This window comes from Styela clava, chromosome 9, assembly GCF_964204865.1.
Source record: "Styela clava chromosome 9, kaStyClav1.hap1.2, whole genome shotgun sequence".
NCBI lineage: Eukaryota > Metazoa > Chordata > Ascidiacea > Stolidobranchia > Styelidae > Styela > Styela clava.
The window spans coordinates 18,869,442-18,886,313 of record NC_135258.1 but is presented as its reverse complement, the minus strand read 5'-3'; the positions used below and the strand labels follow the sequence as shown (position 1 = coordinate 18,886,313).

General features: G+C 35.1%; 3 protein-coding genes across 3 annotated transcripts in view; all 3 read left to right on the top strand.

Moving 5' to 3' along the window:
- Positions 1 to 16,872, top strand: part of LOC120339888 (solute carrier family 35 member F6-like) — a 139,076-nt gene that overhangs the window by 82,440 nt on the left and 39,764 nt on the right. The gene's annotated exons all lie outside the window — the stretch shown is intronic.
- On the top strand, positions 2,316 to 12,649 carry LOC120338927 (mitochondrial intermediate peptidase-like). Its single transcript, XM_039406937.2, has 14 exons — positions 2,316 to 2,703; positions 3,002 to 3,108; positions 3,780 to 3,950; positions 5,010 to 5,151; positions 5,551 to 5,747; positions 6,267 to 6,414; positions 7,384 to 7,487; positions 7,597 to 7,675; positions 8,307 to 8,479; positions 8,741 to 8,954; positions 9,512 to 9,667; positions 10,433 to 10,510; positions 11,306 to 11,490; positions 11,942 to 12,649. The coding sequence occupies exons 1-14, from the start codon at positions 2,461 to 2,463 to the stop codon at positions 12,057 to 12,059; spliced, it is 2,115 nt and encodes a 704-aa protein (XP_039262871.2). The 5' UTR covers positions 2,316 to 2,460; the 3' UTR covers positions 12,060 to 12,649.
- Positions 13,820 to 15,431, top strand: LOC120338697 (uncharacterized). Its single transcript, XM_039406608.2, has 4 exons — positions 13,820 to 14,258; positions 14,490 to 14,575; positions 14,658 to 14,823; positions 15,158 to 15,431. The coding sequence occupies exons 1-4, from the start codon at positions 13,946 to 13,948 to the stop codon at positions 15,355 to 15,357; spliced, it is 765 nt and encodes a 254-aa protein (XP_039262542.2). The 5' UTR covers positions 13,820 to 13,945; the 3' UTR covers positions 15,358 to 15,431.

Genomic DNA, 16,872 nt, shown 5'->3' with positions numbered 1-16,872 from the left:
AGTTGAGTTGCCATCTGATTTCCGTTGAGCAGTGTCCATTATCTTAGAGCTATTTTGATGAATTCGCTTTTTAGCTGATGGAAGATTTCCGGTTATGGTCAACGAAGAAAAACTTTCACTTTCCACTTGAGTAGCAGCATCATTGCTTTTAGCATCTGAAGGCAGTATTGCTTCATCATTTTTACCAACAACTTCAGATCTATCAAAATGCAGAGGGGAACTTTTCTCTCCTAAATATGATTTTTGGTTCTGTGGTGATGAAGTTTTGAGTCGTAGCATCTCAGGATCAATTAAGGGTGACTGAGGAATATCGAACATATGTTCTTTCAAAAATTCAGTCATTAATGGTCTCCCTTTTGAAGGACGAAAACGAAGTTCAAGGCCTTCCAATATGTCAGAAGCCATAATTCACGTTTTATAAGAATGGCGAACTATGCTATTTCTACATAAATAAATCCATAAAATCTGAAACGTTCAGTTACATAGAATTATTTATTTTTGTGAGATGGGATCACATTCAGACACTCACATAATTTTTGGATGACAAAGTCAGGTGGGGGTCACGGGTCAGGAATGATATGTGCAAAATTTGCTACCATACGCCTACTAGAAGTTGTACGAAACTACACCCATAGAAGCATAGCGTTGCATAAGTTAATATGTCCATTTCTGCTTATCTATAGCCTTGCTTGGAGTGAAACTATTTACTGATTTAGCTTCTTGTTGTTGTACTCCGGAAATTTATCAGTAGCCTCAAGTAGCAAGCCTCATTAATAAAGTGTGGCACAATGCATGACCTGTAGACGGACATAAAGACTTGGTGCCCGGTTGGTGGACTACAACAACTACAACAGCCTTTGCGTGAATATATAATAATACCGGTAGGCCTATGTCCACTCACGAAATTGCTCAGATGAGGATATCGTGAACGTTCCTTGGTGGAAATTGCTGTCTCGCTTGAGTTACGTATTCATTGCAGCTCTGCGAAACGATCCCGATACGAGAGAGGCTTCTGGCGTAATTGAATTTGTTAACTTTCTCCAGTACCAAATTACGGTACACGCAGGCACTATTAAGCTTTATATAAACAGTTTTTAATTAAAATTCACCGTGTCTGCAGTGTGCTACACGCCCGAACAACACAGTTCGTGTTTTATCTTTTATTTTTAATATTTTTTTGTGTGTCTAATATGATTAAACTGGCACATGCGTTTCTAGGAGTTTTAAACCTTATGAGAGGTTTTGCCAGTTTTCCTGATTTTCCCAATCTACTGTGTGTTCACTGTGTCATTTTGCACGTGTTTTTGTTTTGTTTCGGGAAAATCAAAATAAACTTATAGGCCTACTTATATTACGGATGACCGTCGCAATACCGGTACTTTGCAAACTCTAGTCTTGGCTATTTCAGAGACAATGCATAACATAATTATAATCACGAAATCACCATAGATTTTACATAACAATTATGCTATGCATTGTCTCTGAAATAGCCAAGACTAGAGATTACGGTCACACTTAGGAATGATAACTTATACAGATAGATAGATATGATTTATTTCCGATACAAGTACATAATACGGTAAGCATAAGCAAACAACAATAAGCATAAAAATATATACGGAAGGGGACGGACGGGCAAGACTTCCATGGTCGAACGACCCCTAAGGAGAGATTCTACCAGGATAGGACACTCTAAAGCAGGCATCATAATTGCAATAGGGGGAAAAGAAATTATTGAGTTTTAAGCCCGTTTAAGAGGCCTCAGAAATCAATTACCTAAAAATACTGGAATAAAAATTACAGGGAACATCACATAATTAGCAGATTATAATGTTTTTTAATAGTAATAAAAATTGCGAAAAAAAGAAAGAATATGAAGGGCGTAGAGCAAATTATAATTTCCTCAAATTAATTTTACTTTATGTCAGACAAGAATCAAATCGTGACAATGGGGAAATTTCTATGAATGGGTGAAAAATTAAAAATACCCTATTTCCAAAACTATATAGTACATTTAAACACTTCAGACTATATATAATAGCATCTTCAATGATTTTTACAGAGACATACGAAAATCCATCTATAAAATGGTGAATTCCTATCTATTTTAAGAATCTGATAGCGTACACTGAGATTTGCACGATATTGCATCATATTATAATCCGCCAATAAATGCTGTTTTAATTTGCATATAGGGTGGTATCAATCAAAGAATAAAAATTACAAGAAAAAAGAACATCGCATGATTACGCAGGTCATACTTTTGCACTAAAAAAAAAATGTGAAAAGAAGAGAAAAAATTATATGCGATATGCATATATATGCAAAAATTGTTACACCATGTCCACTAGAAGTTATTTAAGTCAGAAAATACACGAGAGCCCATATGTTTTGATGTTGAAATTTAGACTATAATGAACTAATATTGCCATAGCTTTAATCTAAAACTTGACAATAGAAATGAGACGTGTTACAGCCAGACACTTATGTAAACTGAGGTTTACTGCTCCACAGAACTGCCAATGTTCATGTCACAAAAATTTTAATAACAGAAGCTTGTTGAAGCGATCTGTTTCTACGAGATCACCTTTAGAGATTTCATTCAACTCACTTCCAGAGAAAAAATTTGATCTATGGAATAAAAATGTTGGATTATTTGGAGTTCCAGAACTCAGTTCTCCAGAAGGATTCATAAAAGCAAAGGTATAATGGTATATTTTTATTTTCACTATCGTATTAGCAAGATAGATATTGGTAATTTAATTGAACTTAATGCAGCTCAGAATAACTGGTCGAAAGTTTTCTTGGCGATTGTTTCAATATTTTTATTTAGTTTTATCATTCCATGTCGAGTATTTGATGAAGCAAGTATCAGTTGATCACCAATTACTACTGTATTAGGATACAGTCTATGTCTTTACTCTACAACCTGACAATGTAAACTAGGTTTTGTAAAGTTACTGTCAGGAATAATTGTTACAACATTGTCTTATATTTTTAGGATGAATGTATTAAAAAGGGCTGGAGATTACTGGACCAAGCTATTGCTGCAAAACCAGGAAAAGAAACTATTATCCTATTTGATGAATTATCGGATACTTTGTGCAGGTGCAGAATGATTTCTACAGATAATTCATAAAATAAATAATGATAGGATAGGATTTTCTTGTGGGATAGGACAGATGATAAGATGCTCAATTATATAGGCCTACATCATTTGCTTCACATAATTGAACATTTTACCTAAATCATGTGAATAAGTTTCATACACAGATTTGGTTACTGTTATCATTATCACCATAGCCCACAAATACTTAGCCTACTACCCATGGTCTCTCTCAGTTCTGCAGTCTTACAACTACTCCATAAACCCTCCAAATTAGGACAGTGATCAACTGGTAAGGTGTTGCACATTATTCCACTATTTCATGTCAAATATTGCAGCAGTTTTGTACCAAATCTTTCAGACAATTCATCATTTTGTCGATACATATTAATTCTGTTGTTGGTTTCTTTATATCACACTGTGATCGAATTGATGTTTTCAAAGTAGATGAGCTAAATGGATTGATAACAAATTTTAATGTTTTCTAATATAAGTGCAATATACGAGAAGCTTATTAACTTTCAAAACAATGTATCAATGTGTATCAATTCTAAATTTAGTTGTTTCGTATTAGATACCAAACTTACCTTTAATTCATGCTATAATTTAATATGTTTTGGTGCTTATTTTGCCATATAATTTGCAATAATTAATTTGAATATTTCATTTTCAGAGTTGCGGATCTGGCTGATTTTGTACGATGTGCGCATCCAAACCAATCTTATGCACAAGCAGCTAATGAAGCTCATGTTGCCATAGGAACAATGGTTGAAGAATTAAATACTCATTCATCATTACATAAAGCAATGCATGATGTTGTCAAAGACAAAGAGTTAATGGCTAGGTACGATTTTTGGCGCTACAGAATCCAGATGTATGTGTACTAACATGGAGGAAACTAATTTTGTCTGCCTATTTTACATCAAGTTGTGTAAAGGGCACAAATAGCACTAAAATAACGAAAATCAGAATAAAATTATGACCTAACCCTAACCTGGTACACATACATACTTGAGGAGTACCCAATTTTTATATATCGCCGGATGAGAACAGAAGGGGCCTAAGTCACATTTTTGCAAAATTCACTTTTTTCAATATTTTGGGGTTTTGAGCCATGCTCTACAAGGTGGTGGTCTTGAAATCCTGAATTTATCAATAATAAAAATTTTAGCTGGACTTAGGCCTGTAGAAGTTAAGAACAGAATGGGCCTAAGTCCAGCTAAAATTTTTATTATTGAGAAACTCAGAATTTCAAGACCACCACCTTGTAGAGCATGGCTCAAAACCCCAAAATACTGAAAAAAGATAGTCCCAAGTTCCAATATGATGGGCATGAACATCAGAAATGAAATGTCCGAAACTTACATCCCTAAAAATTTCTTCAGTGCAACTCAGGCCTAAGTCACCTTGTTTTACTTTGCATCCCATACAAAAAAATTCAGAAGTTGTTGAGAACAGAATGGGCCAAAGTCCATTATGGGGGTAAAAAAGCAGGAAGGAATTGAAGCTGAGGTGCCAAAAAATATTGATTACAAAGATATTCACATCCACGTTGGAATAACCAGAGCTCAGGTCTTTACTAAGTGTGAATATCTAGAAATTCAAAAATAAAAAAATTCCAAATTGTTTTTTGCGTTTTTCTCAAAACTCAAAATTGTGACTTAGGCCTGTTCTGTTCTCATCCGGCGATATATTGCTTTGCACAAAAGTTATGTTCTCTTTTGAATATGTTGCAAATGACCTGGATTTCGTTGTTTTAGCTTGACTCATATTTTTTTTAAATTGGTTGCTCGGTTGTTCTGAACAGATAAAGAGTGTTTGTGTCTGTATAAATCCTGATTCAGTACTGTGCACCCCTTATCCTTGATAAAATATAGTACTTATGCTGATTTGTTTTACATAGCTTTGATGACGAAACAAGACGAGTTGCAGAACTTTTTATGTTTGATTTTGAAATCAGTGGAATTCATCTGGATTCAAATAAACGTTCAAAAGCAGTCAAACTCCATGAAGAAATTTTGAATTTAACAAGTGCAATGCTCCAGGTATTTGTTTTATCGTATCGTTTTGAAGAGATGTCTGTAAATTAATGAATTAAAATTTGTGAGTGAGTAAATGAACAAAGATGACTGAGATGCCTCACATAACATCTGAAAATTCAGGTTTAAAAATTTTGTTTCAAAGTATGAAACAATATCTTTCTACATGCATGATGCGACTTATTTCCTTCAATCCCTTTTTAAGTCCGCTATTCTTATGCCTAGTTAATCTGGTATCTGAATTGTCATGGTGAGAAATATAGCAAAAAAAAATATCTGCTTTTTAAAAAAGTATTCTGGTATATGTGTTAGTGTTACCTTCACTAACAAAGTAATAGGAAGAGCTGAATTTTTTCCCAGATTATCCTACAAATATGTTTCAAGAATCATCTCTTTGTTAATCAGGGGTCAGGTCAACCAGTAGCTGTGCCCAAAAATCTCTTACCAACTGATTTGAGAGAATTGTTTGGAAGAATGAGCGGTGAATCTGATACAATACAGTTATCTGGACTTCATGCAGAACATCCTGATGAAAGAATAAGAGAAGCAGCATATCGAATGTATTTGTTCCCCAACCCTGGTCTGGAGGCAATTTTGTCCAGGTTAGTAATTTCTTCGATTTTGAATATTGAAATCAATGTCAGTCTAATTTGAATACAATTAATTAATATTAAAACACACATTAACTAATTATCTCAACTATCAAAAATGTTTTCATTGAGGAGGTCAATGTTTATAATTCATATAAATGATTTTAGCAAGAGTTTCCATTAGTCTGCAACTTCCAAGGTATTTTCTCTCAGAGCAAAGTAACGAAGAAGCCAATAAAATGATAATAATTGCATATGAATAAAAGTCTAATTTTTACATAAGAATTTTAGTAGTGAATAAATAACTTAGTAATGATCCTTCACAGGCTACACCTGCGAATTTAGCTATGTCACATTGAGCGTTACAGAAATAGTACTTCTATTAGGGCAAATAATTATTGAATCAAGACAATTATTTTTGTTTGCTTTCGTTAACTTTAGAGAAGCTTTTATTAGTATGATATATTTAATTTGAAGTTTCCTTTAATTTGACCTATATTATGTAATAAATTTTGACAATTTTCTCAACAGGCTTCTCAAATCACGATATCAACTTGCTCACCTGGTTGGATATGCGAGCTATGCTGAGAGAGCATTAAAAGCAACAATTGCTCAGAATCCAGAACAAGTATCAACATTTTTAAACACACTTTCTGCCAGTTTGAAGTCACCAGCTGAAGTGAGTCGACTATAACATACTTTGTTTCATTTTTAATGAAAGCCTATTCACTCAAAGCAAAGTCACAAGAACTCGCTCAGAAATTAAAAGAGAATGATCCCTGAGCAAAGCTACAGTTGACTATTAACATGCCAAGAGATCCTCACTGTATAAAGAATTACAGTGACTCCTTGGTCATCGACGTAATTCATACAGGGTTGGTGTTGGAGTACCGAAAGTTTTTTGCAATGGCAAATTGTAAATATTTTTATACATTTTTACACGTTCCAAAATACCCAATATATTAAAATAACGTATGTCTAAACAACAATAAAGATACGCAGTGACTTTTCCATCTCCTCAATTATTTGAGGCCTTTGCTTACTAATTGTTGTCACTCCCTGCGAAATATTAGGTTTCCTTATCATTTCCTTATACTTCAAACTCGTATTTCGCAATAATTTCTTTTTTCAACTCTATGGTTGTTCTCACTTCTCCTTCTTCCTTTTATCACTACTTTTCGTGGGAGCCATGATAAACGGTAAAAACACTGAATCTCGAAACATGTTATCCCGCTAATGTCTGACTTGAACTGATGCTTGTTGAATGGTTGAGAGACAGCCGAGATGCACGGTTCAGGTGTGGACATTTCACTCGGCTTGGGTGTTCGAGCACCGCAGCATTTTTTTACTCAAATTTTTTGATCGACTACTGTATAATGTGGATTGCATGTTAGTAAAAGACAGTTTGTGTGAATTCGAATTGAAAAATATGAAGTAGTGAGTGGAATTCACTTTTCTGACCGACATAGCTGACTGAGGTTCTTGAAATAAAACCCTGGACATAGATTTTTTTTCTGGCAGGAACACTAATGTTACTGGTGTGCTTGTGTGGAGCCTTTTCATAAAATTTATTATCATACACTATACAGCTATAATATATTCTTTTCCACAATTTTCTGTACTTACCTTAACAATGTTTCCACTTCAGGCAGAATTTGATGAACTAAGAACGTTAAAGCGGGAGTTAGGAAGTACAAGAGAGTTGATGCCATGGGATGTTCATTACTTATCGTCACGGCTTAAAGAGCAAAGGTTTGTTGGTGCTTTCACATTTTAGCAAAGTGCCCGGGCTTCGCAAGCAAGACATATTTGTTACAAGGATTCTTGGTATAAATTATGTTTTCTTTCTCTATATATTTAGGTCTAATGTGAACACTGATATGTTTAGTAGCTTCTTTTCTCTTGGTGATTGCATGGATGGATTAAATACAATATTTCAGGTTGGTTAAGCTTTATATAAATTATATTTTATGCCTAGTTATTAGCAAAACTGAAGAAAACTGTTATTATTGCTATATATGAGGTGACATATAAATTATTTAATTCTATGAAAATGATGAAAATTTATTTGCACTTGAAATTCTGTTTGTGTATGATTGTACCACAATGTTTAAGTAATCTAGGACGCTTTCCACAAAAGTTATGTTCTCTCTGGATCTAGAATATGTTCCAAATGACCTGGGTTCGTGTTTTTCGGTCACCCTGTAGTTTCATTACTGTAATATAATAACATTTTTCCCAATAAATCAGGTTTCTTAGTTATTGTTAATCAGACTAAATAACCGAAAGCTCAAATATTTGTTACTGATGCATTCAGCTATAAATTTTAGTAAAATTAACACAATAATATTCAGCCACAAGCTTTAGTTGACTTTTCCCATTTTGTTGACAATTTTCTAACAGAATAAACAAAGGGAAACTCTTGGGAAACCTTGACATCAAAATGTTATTTTGCTAAATGTAAAGCTGCAGGGCTTGATTTCATGACCGTTTTTTGAGTTCAATAAAATACTACTTCCGGTACTTAGTTGACACAAGTTGGACATGACAACTTTTTTCGTGTATATTTAGTCACTTTATGGAGTTTCTCTGCAAACTGTTGAACCTAAAAAAGGAGAAATTTGGTCACCCGATGTAATTAAACTAGCAGTACAACACGAAACAGAAGGAGTTATAGGATATATTTATTGTGATTTCTTTCAAAGACCCGGGAAACCTCAACAAGATTGTCATTTCACGATAAGGTATTGTGTTTATAGTGAATTTTGATTTAAACCTACTGACTACGGTTCCAATTGCAGGAATCTTGTTAGGTTAGAATTGCTACTTATATTTATTCTTCTTCCTGCTGCTTAAATTATAAAATACTCTTTCTGAACTGCAAGAATAAAGCCAGACAGAGTTCTTAAAAGATGTGTTTTATGTGTCATGTTGTATATATTACCACAAGAAAAATCAGCTATTTTCATACAATTATTTTTATTATGTTACAATCTCTCATTTAGGGGAGGTCGAAGAATGCCTGATGGATCTTACCAAGTTCCGGTTGTTGTTTTGCTGCTTCACCTGCCATCACCTACAGCAACCAATGTTACATTACTTCCTCCTTGTTCTGTGAATAACTTGTTTCACGAAGCTGGACATGCTATGCATTCTATGCTTGCTAGAACAAGATATCAACATGTAACTGGTACGAGATGTGCCACAGATTTTGCGGAGGTAGGTTTTTCCTAAAGCTGAAAAACCTAATTTTATACTCCAGCGTTGAATATTCTGCTCACAGCAGCACATAATGCTGAAAATGAGATCAAAAACGGTGATGGTGCTTGGTGCCGGTACAAATAAAATGAGTATGCAAAAATAATGGGATACCGGGTCATTTGCGATTTACAAAAATAGGTCCAGCGGGCCAGACAGTCCAGGTCCATAGGCCTAATGTTGCATCCCTCTGGTCTAGATTTTTACAAGTAGGTATAGTCTGGATGCCAGAAAATGTGCTCCTTTCTACTGCGATGAGATCATAAAATTGCGTGTTACTAACACCTGTTGTTTGCAATATAATACAGGTGGATTTTTGGCTTTCGATTTTATGATAGTAAAAAGCCTATATCATGTGGGTATCCAAGAAAATTGTGTTTAAGTATTTGGACCTGTTTCAACAATCAACAAATCTAGAATTTCCAACTTGAGGTTTGTCGACCCCACAATTTATTTATTGTTTATACTGCACTTGTAAAAATGTGTATTTATTTGTAAAATATTCTTCACTTTGTAAGGTTCCCTCAATTCTAATGGAATACTATGCTAATGATGAGAAGGTTTTATCAAAATTTGCTAAACATCACAAAACAAGGGAAGCGTTACCACCTGACATGATTAAAAAATTATGTGAAGCAGATCATGTGTGTGCTGCAAGCGACATGCAATTACAGGTAAGGTGCATATCTGAATTCAATGTGTGGCGGTGTGGCTCAACGGGCTAAGCGTTTGGAATACGCTCGCCACCGCACCTCTAATTACTCTACGTGGGTTCGCAGGTTCGAATCCCATGCAGGGATGGTTATGTGCGAGAGGTTTGATGGACTCCTCGCCGTCGTTGGGTGGTTCACGTAACCGCTGGTCGGTTACGGCTTCCTCCACCACCAAGTCCATGCTTCCGAAAACAAACAATATATCTAATCCCATACCCGACTTGGAATGGTAACCGGACGAGAGACCGTGGTTCGCCATATGGATAAGCCGTCTTATCGGCTTTCCTCTTTCCCGGGATAAATATGTAAATCCTAATAATATTAATATAATCCTTCTACTTAGTACTTAACAATGTTATGTTTCACATTATACAGATTAAAAAACTTACATAATTCAAGTTGGTCATCTTAACATTCACAGTAACTTGAGACCTATAATCCCTGATTAATATATGTGTAAGTATTGTCCATTTGAAGCAATAACTTTCAATTTTATCTGTGCTAAGTATCCTTCCTCACCTGCTGCTTTATGGACCTAGAAAAAAATTTCACTTACTTAAAACAATAGGTATTATCATACTTGAATGATTTTGTATGAACGATGAAGATTTTTATATCTGTCATACAGCGTTTTTGAATTACAATTCAGAAACATTTCGTTTTTCTGATAGTAGTTAAGTTTGGCCTTTTTATGACATCATTGATTTGCATAAAAATATTTTTCAGGTGTTTTATTCAATGCTTGATCAAGTCTATCATGGTGTTCATCCTTTACCTAGTAGCCTTGGAGTAACATATGCTGAGGTATTGCAATTTTAATATATCTAACTATACTGTATACTTATAACGTTTTAACATTACAAGAATCCCATGTCAATTTTAGGCTGGATGTTGTATTGAGCATAATTCTATTGCATCAAACATGCTAATTTCCAATATCAATTCTCTTTTGCCTATCTGATAAATATTTGATAACAAGCTACTCAAATATACAGCGAATTTGTTCTGTGTTGGTTGTGCTCATTTTATATCTATTAAAATGGACTGGGTTCTTCTGCACAACTTGTTCCTCCAAAAAAAATATTTTAGTCGTCCAACTCTGTTGGCTGTGAACTCAATGTCAGCATACCTACAAGACAAAAACTTTTTATGCCGAAATTTTTGTTCAAAGATCTTCAGTTATGTAAAATTAACTATTTCATATCTGTTTCTTGATTGTATTGGCATGCTTTTTAAGTCTTGTGTCGATCATTATTTACTGATTTCAGCAATTTTCGCTATGATTTATAGTTTCAGCAGATCTTGGCATGTTAGCGGCCGTCCGTAACTTTGCTCAGAAATCATTCTCCTTTATTTCTTGCTTCGCGTAAACTTCCTAGTAAAAAATATATAGAATGGCATACGGGCATTATTGATAGTGCATGAGCTAATTTTTTATTAGTATGATCATAAAAACAAATTTGTTCTAACGATTATCCTCTTGAATCATACTACAGAGTACGAGTGGTAAAAAGACTCCCAATATTAAATATGTGAATTTTGCATTTCCAATTTTGATTATTGCTAACAACTTTATTTATTTTACTTTCCTATATCTAGCTCCACAAACAGCATTATAGTCTTCCACATGTAGCAAAAACTTCTTGGTATCTACGCTTCTCACATCTTGCAAGTTACGGAGCAAAGTATTATTCATATTTAATGTCAAGAGCAGTAGCTTCCAGGTTATGGACTAAATGCTTTCAAAAAGATCCTTTAAACAGAGAAATGGGAGAAAGATATCAGTGAGTAGAAAAGTAGTAGTATTTCTTTTTTTAACATATTTATTTACCTAATATAAGCGAGTTCGCAATTTTTGTATAATGATTTGCGAAAGAAAGAAACAGTTTTGTGATTTCTGAGTTTTCATTACTTTCAAACAGTTGAATATATTTTGATTTAAGTTATAATATTATTATTCCACTTTAGTGACCTAGCAGAAAATAACATTTTTATATTTCAACCTGTGCTGGTAATTGGTTCTTTGCATGACAAACTACTTCCATTTTCTATGCTTTTATACCAGTGTATGCATTTACTGTAATGGTGCTGTAGAGAAAGTTAAGATTATTGTTTTAGGTGATTCGGATTCTTGAATCTTTTATATGTCATATTTTATTATTGAGATTGCTTGATCTTCGATCATATATTGAAAATGAACTATTTCTAGATATACAAAAAATATAATTTTTCTAGATCAAAAATGTTATCGCATGGCGGAGCTCGTGAACCAATTTTCATGTATGAGGATATGCTTCAAGAAAAATTTGATATGGATAATCTTGCCAGTACATTGGTGAAATCTATAAAATAGTGAAATTTTGTTTAAATACATAACACATGCGAAGATGTCAGATTGGCGTAACAGAAATCATTCATTTGCCTGGAGCAACATATTGTGGTTGAATAGGGAGATATTTGCATTCGCGTTCTGTTGTTTTTAATCTTGAGAGCCAACTGTAGGTTACCACAAACACCCCAGAGTGTATTAAATTTGGTAGGCAATGCCGAACGGGAAAGATTCAGATTCTTCAAAAAAAAAAAAGTAGCTAGTCGTTGAATAAGATATGATAGAAAATGGTAGGATAGGATAGGATATACATATTTATCCCGGGGGAGAGGTGAGACGATTTAATCATATGGCGAACCACGGCCTCTCATCCGGCTACCAATCCAGGAAGGGTATGAGATTAGTTAGCCAGTTACAGTATTTGTTTTTGGAGGCACAGACTCGATGGTGGAGGAAGCCTTAACCGACCAGCGGTTACGTCAGGGGCGGGCTGGGTGCGGCCTGCACGAGATTTTGACCGGCTCTATTTGTTGTGAAGTTCAAACTTTATTTTAAACGTGATTTATAATTTTCTTTCTTGCATTAGCGAATAAATATGTGATTAAGATATTGAATACTATGCATGTAATAATCCGGCCCACTGAGGACTTCATTTTCCCACATCTGGCCCGCCGACTAGAGAAGTTGCCCACCCTTGGGTTACGTGAACCACCCTACGGCGGTGAGGAGTCCAGCAATCAATCCTCTCGCACATAATCATCCCCGCATGGGATGCGAACCCACGAAAGGTAATCAGAGATACGGTGGCGGGTCTATTCCTAACGCTTAACACGATGCGCCACACCGCCGAGCCTGGTAAAGACCTTCCATGTTTCTTACTCGATGTGTATTCAAATTACAATTCTTGCTAGAATAGTTCAATATTGACTTGAACTGATTCATAATAGGGGAAATATTTTTTTTAAATATGCAATGTGTGGAAGGAAGGAATATCGAAATTTTCGCAGAGCAAGCTAAGTTTAACCTATAGTGTAGTTTAACTCTGGTGGATACGTTCGACCATCAAATTATTTACGCGTTTGAGTGCTTATTCAGAAATCCTTTCACGCGTTATGTTTTGAGCATAAATTAGGCCATCATAATAGGATAAATTTCTATGTTGTCGCTGTTAAAAATTTAAGAATATAGCCCTCAAGTGTTCAGAATTAGTACTTTAGGTTGATATTTCAAAACTGAATTTGGTGTAGGCCCCTATCCGTTATTTTGATTATGAAGCAAGGTATAGGTTTTTCGACTCTCTTCAAAATCCGCAACCTCTGGCTGGGTGTCTAATGTTCATTACTATGTGAGTCGCATCCCTTAAAGGTCAAATAAAGTTCAATCCGTATATCGTACTCTCGTATACAAGCGAAGTTCGAGATTCATAGAATTTTACCCGATTTAGTACATCCTCATAATATTGTCATGTCATCAAAACCTGGATAGCATTTTCACGTATTTGCTGCTTATCGCATGAAAAAACTCAATTTTCAAACTACACTCTTCTGTTAGATGTAGGAATGGTTGGTTGGTCCTGAATACGATGTAAATAGAAAGTCAAAACTTCTGCATCTTATGGCTATGCTTTGGCAGTGCGCAAACGTGTATTCATCGTTTCCTCGCATCGAAATTTTATCCGAACATGATTGAGCGTCTTATGCAGTGCTAGAATAGATGCCGCAGGCGAAACAATATTGCATCTGGTTTCCGCTTATCGCAGTTTCGTATTTATGAGAGACTCTTCGCTACCGATGTACAGTATTGCTATTATGAATTAGAAGGACAGTATGAAACATTTTTGAAAAAATATTCAAATATGGTGTATTTTGTGCGCTCGACGTTGATGTGGTCAGAGGAAAGAGCTTGCTAATATGAGGAAAATAAGGTCTAAATGCTTGAAGTTATGCGGATACGTTGCTTTCATGGCCTTTCTGACATTCGTGCTTGCATATTACACAAGGGTTAATGAAAATGTCGATTTCCATATAAGTGAAGAGAATCTTTTTAAGGCGACGCCTCGGCCACTGCGTCGCACGAATGGGGAAAGATTATCCAACTTCGACAAGCATGTGACTGGAAAATGCCGAAAACGCGGGGACATCGACCTGATTGTAACATATACTCTGTGGGGAAATGCCATGATGCCCGTTTATATAATCACCTGCTCAAGCAAAAAGCCAACAGGTAGGCCTTCCTTTATTTAAAATTAATTCTGGCAAACTATCACCCCATGCAATAGACACTTTGCAATACGTTTATCGATTGCAAGTTTTAAGAGCGGTAGTGGCGTTATATAACATGAATCAAATAAATCTAATTCCTATCTTTGTATTGTTCTTCGAGTTACAAACGATTTTTTTAGCACAACCTTTTGGTTGTTAGTTCGGTTCTTCTGACCTTATTATTTCAATACAGGAAAGAAGTTTCAGTTTGTATCGGACACCTTCTTTCGCAAGCATGGTGATGAAAAACCTACCGTGAGATTTTCGAGCGCCAAAAAGGTAGGAGTTTAGAGAGGTTTGCATAAAACAAATATGTCATTTGGAGACAACACGACTCTCGATGTTCCAACTTGCTATTTAGGGAGAATTATACTCGCTTGTTTTGGCACGGGCAAGAAGTGGATTGGAAGACATTTTCGAAGACGACCAAAACATTATAAAATGGATGGTATCGAACCTTGAAGGGAATAATTTAGCGCAGGGAATATACAAATGGAATGTGCGAAACATGGGAATTGAGATTAAAGGTTAGCGAGCCATCATTTAGTTTATAATATTTGTAATTTTCAATCGCAATTTTACCATGGTTGGTTGGCGCTCCAGAATGTACCAATATGGAGGTAAATAGTTTTGTTCACTTATTTTACATCAAGTTGTGTAAAGGGACTGAAACATATGGGCAGGGAGATATTCACTTGGCTAACACAGACAGTCCTCGAACTCGTAATAGAACTAAAATAAGGAAAATTATGGCCGAACCCTAACCTGGTACACATACTACGGAAGTACCGGTTTTGTTAAGTTTGTTTCTGTAGCTTGAATACCCGTCTATACTTTTACGTTTGATGTTGTTTTTTTCAGAGTATACTGCGCCTTTTTCCGAATCTCATAATCAGTCACTGTATCAGTTCATTTTATTCCAACAAGAACAATTCATTGATACCAAAATTATGGATGGACAGAAAATCAAAACACACTTTGATGAGTTAATACGGAAAAAGATGTTGAAACTAGTTGCATCCGCTGCATTTATTACAGGATCAGATGAGAAATTAGAGTAATGAATGTTTACATAAAGTTCAATATAATTTATGATTTACTTCCCGAAATAAAATTAAAGAGTCAATGGAGGCTATTGGAGAATTTTTGTTAGAACAATGGCCATAACTGCATACTTGGCATTCATCACAATCCCTACCAATGGCGCTGATGGTGGATTTTTGGTTTACTTTCCCGGAATTTTTGCGTGAAATTGGAGTGAAAATATGTAGTATCATGTAGAGATGGACTGATACCATTTTCGCCGATACCAACGAAAAAACGTGAATACCGATATTATGACAATATGTTATTATCATCTTGACTGTAAGCTAAGGGATAGAATGGAAAAGCTAGGTGACTGCGAACTATAATTACAGTGAATATTATTTCAGCTTGAGGAACCTGTGTTCCAGACCACGAGAAATTGATATTTGTGTTTCAGATGCATAAATGATGTGCCATCAGAATCACTACTATCGGTTTGTAGTACTTGGATTTTTCACCGTAAATTGCTTTGCAATTTAGTACGTATGCAAAGGTATGCGTAAGCTATACAATTGTGGTTACATGTACGTTTATTTCATAATAACGTGAATTTACACACAGCAAGAAGTTCAACATCAAATCATCATGGTACCAAAACACGTGACGTCATAATACCTTCGACTCGTAAGGATGAAAAGCGGGCGTGAGTCTATGGCCAACCCAGTACGCTTGTACGCAATCACTCAGTATACTACGTACAGGGTGTCCGTAACGTCCGGGAGATCATTTTTTAGTATGTAATTAAAACTAATATTATTTTCGCTATTTCTTTTAATTTTAAACAACATCTTCAATATGATCCATTTGCAATACAAATGTTAATGCGTTTCACGAAATTTGCGCGAAATCGGTGCAATAAATCTACATTGCCAGCAATTATGATACATTCACTTTTTATTTGTTGAGTCAAGCGTATTTAATCTAAAATTAAGGTCTGGTAAGAATGCGATCAATCTCACTGTATCAAGTCAAAATAGAGACCAAGTTGAAAAATATTCCGCAGTATATTTTAATTAATAATCAGCAGGTTTTCAGTACAGTTCGAGAAAACGAATTGTTATAGCTTTTGGGTGACGCCACTCAATTCACCGAACTATGTCATGCTCATTTTATCATCTGAGGTTTTACGTATACGTTTTCAAAGCCCGTTTTCTTTCATATGGCGCAGCAGGACTGCACAACTAAGAGGAATGAAAGGGCCGCAACAAACAACAACAATTTTTCACGGGCCATAAGTTATCGTTATTACAGTATAAAATATATCATGTTATAGGGTTTGTCTGATGATTCTGACCTCAATTTTAGCCCGGTGCGGTGGAAATATATTTTTGCTTATTTTTTTTCTTTCTCAGCTTACCCTCATATATAACCTGGACGTGGCCTTATATCAGTAATGAATACTGAAACTTACTTATTCAATTTCAAATAACATGAAACACCAATTTCAATATATCTTATATATATATATATATATGGCACCGAAGTCTTAA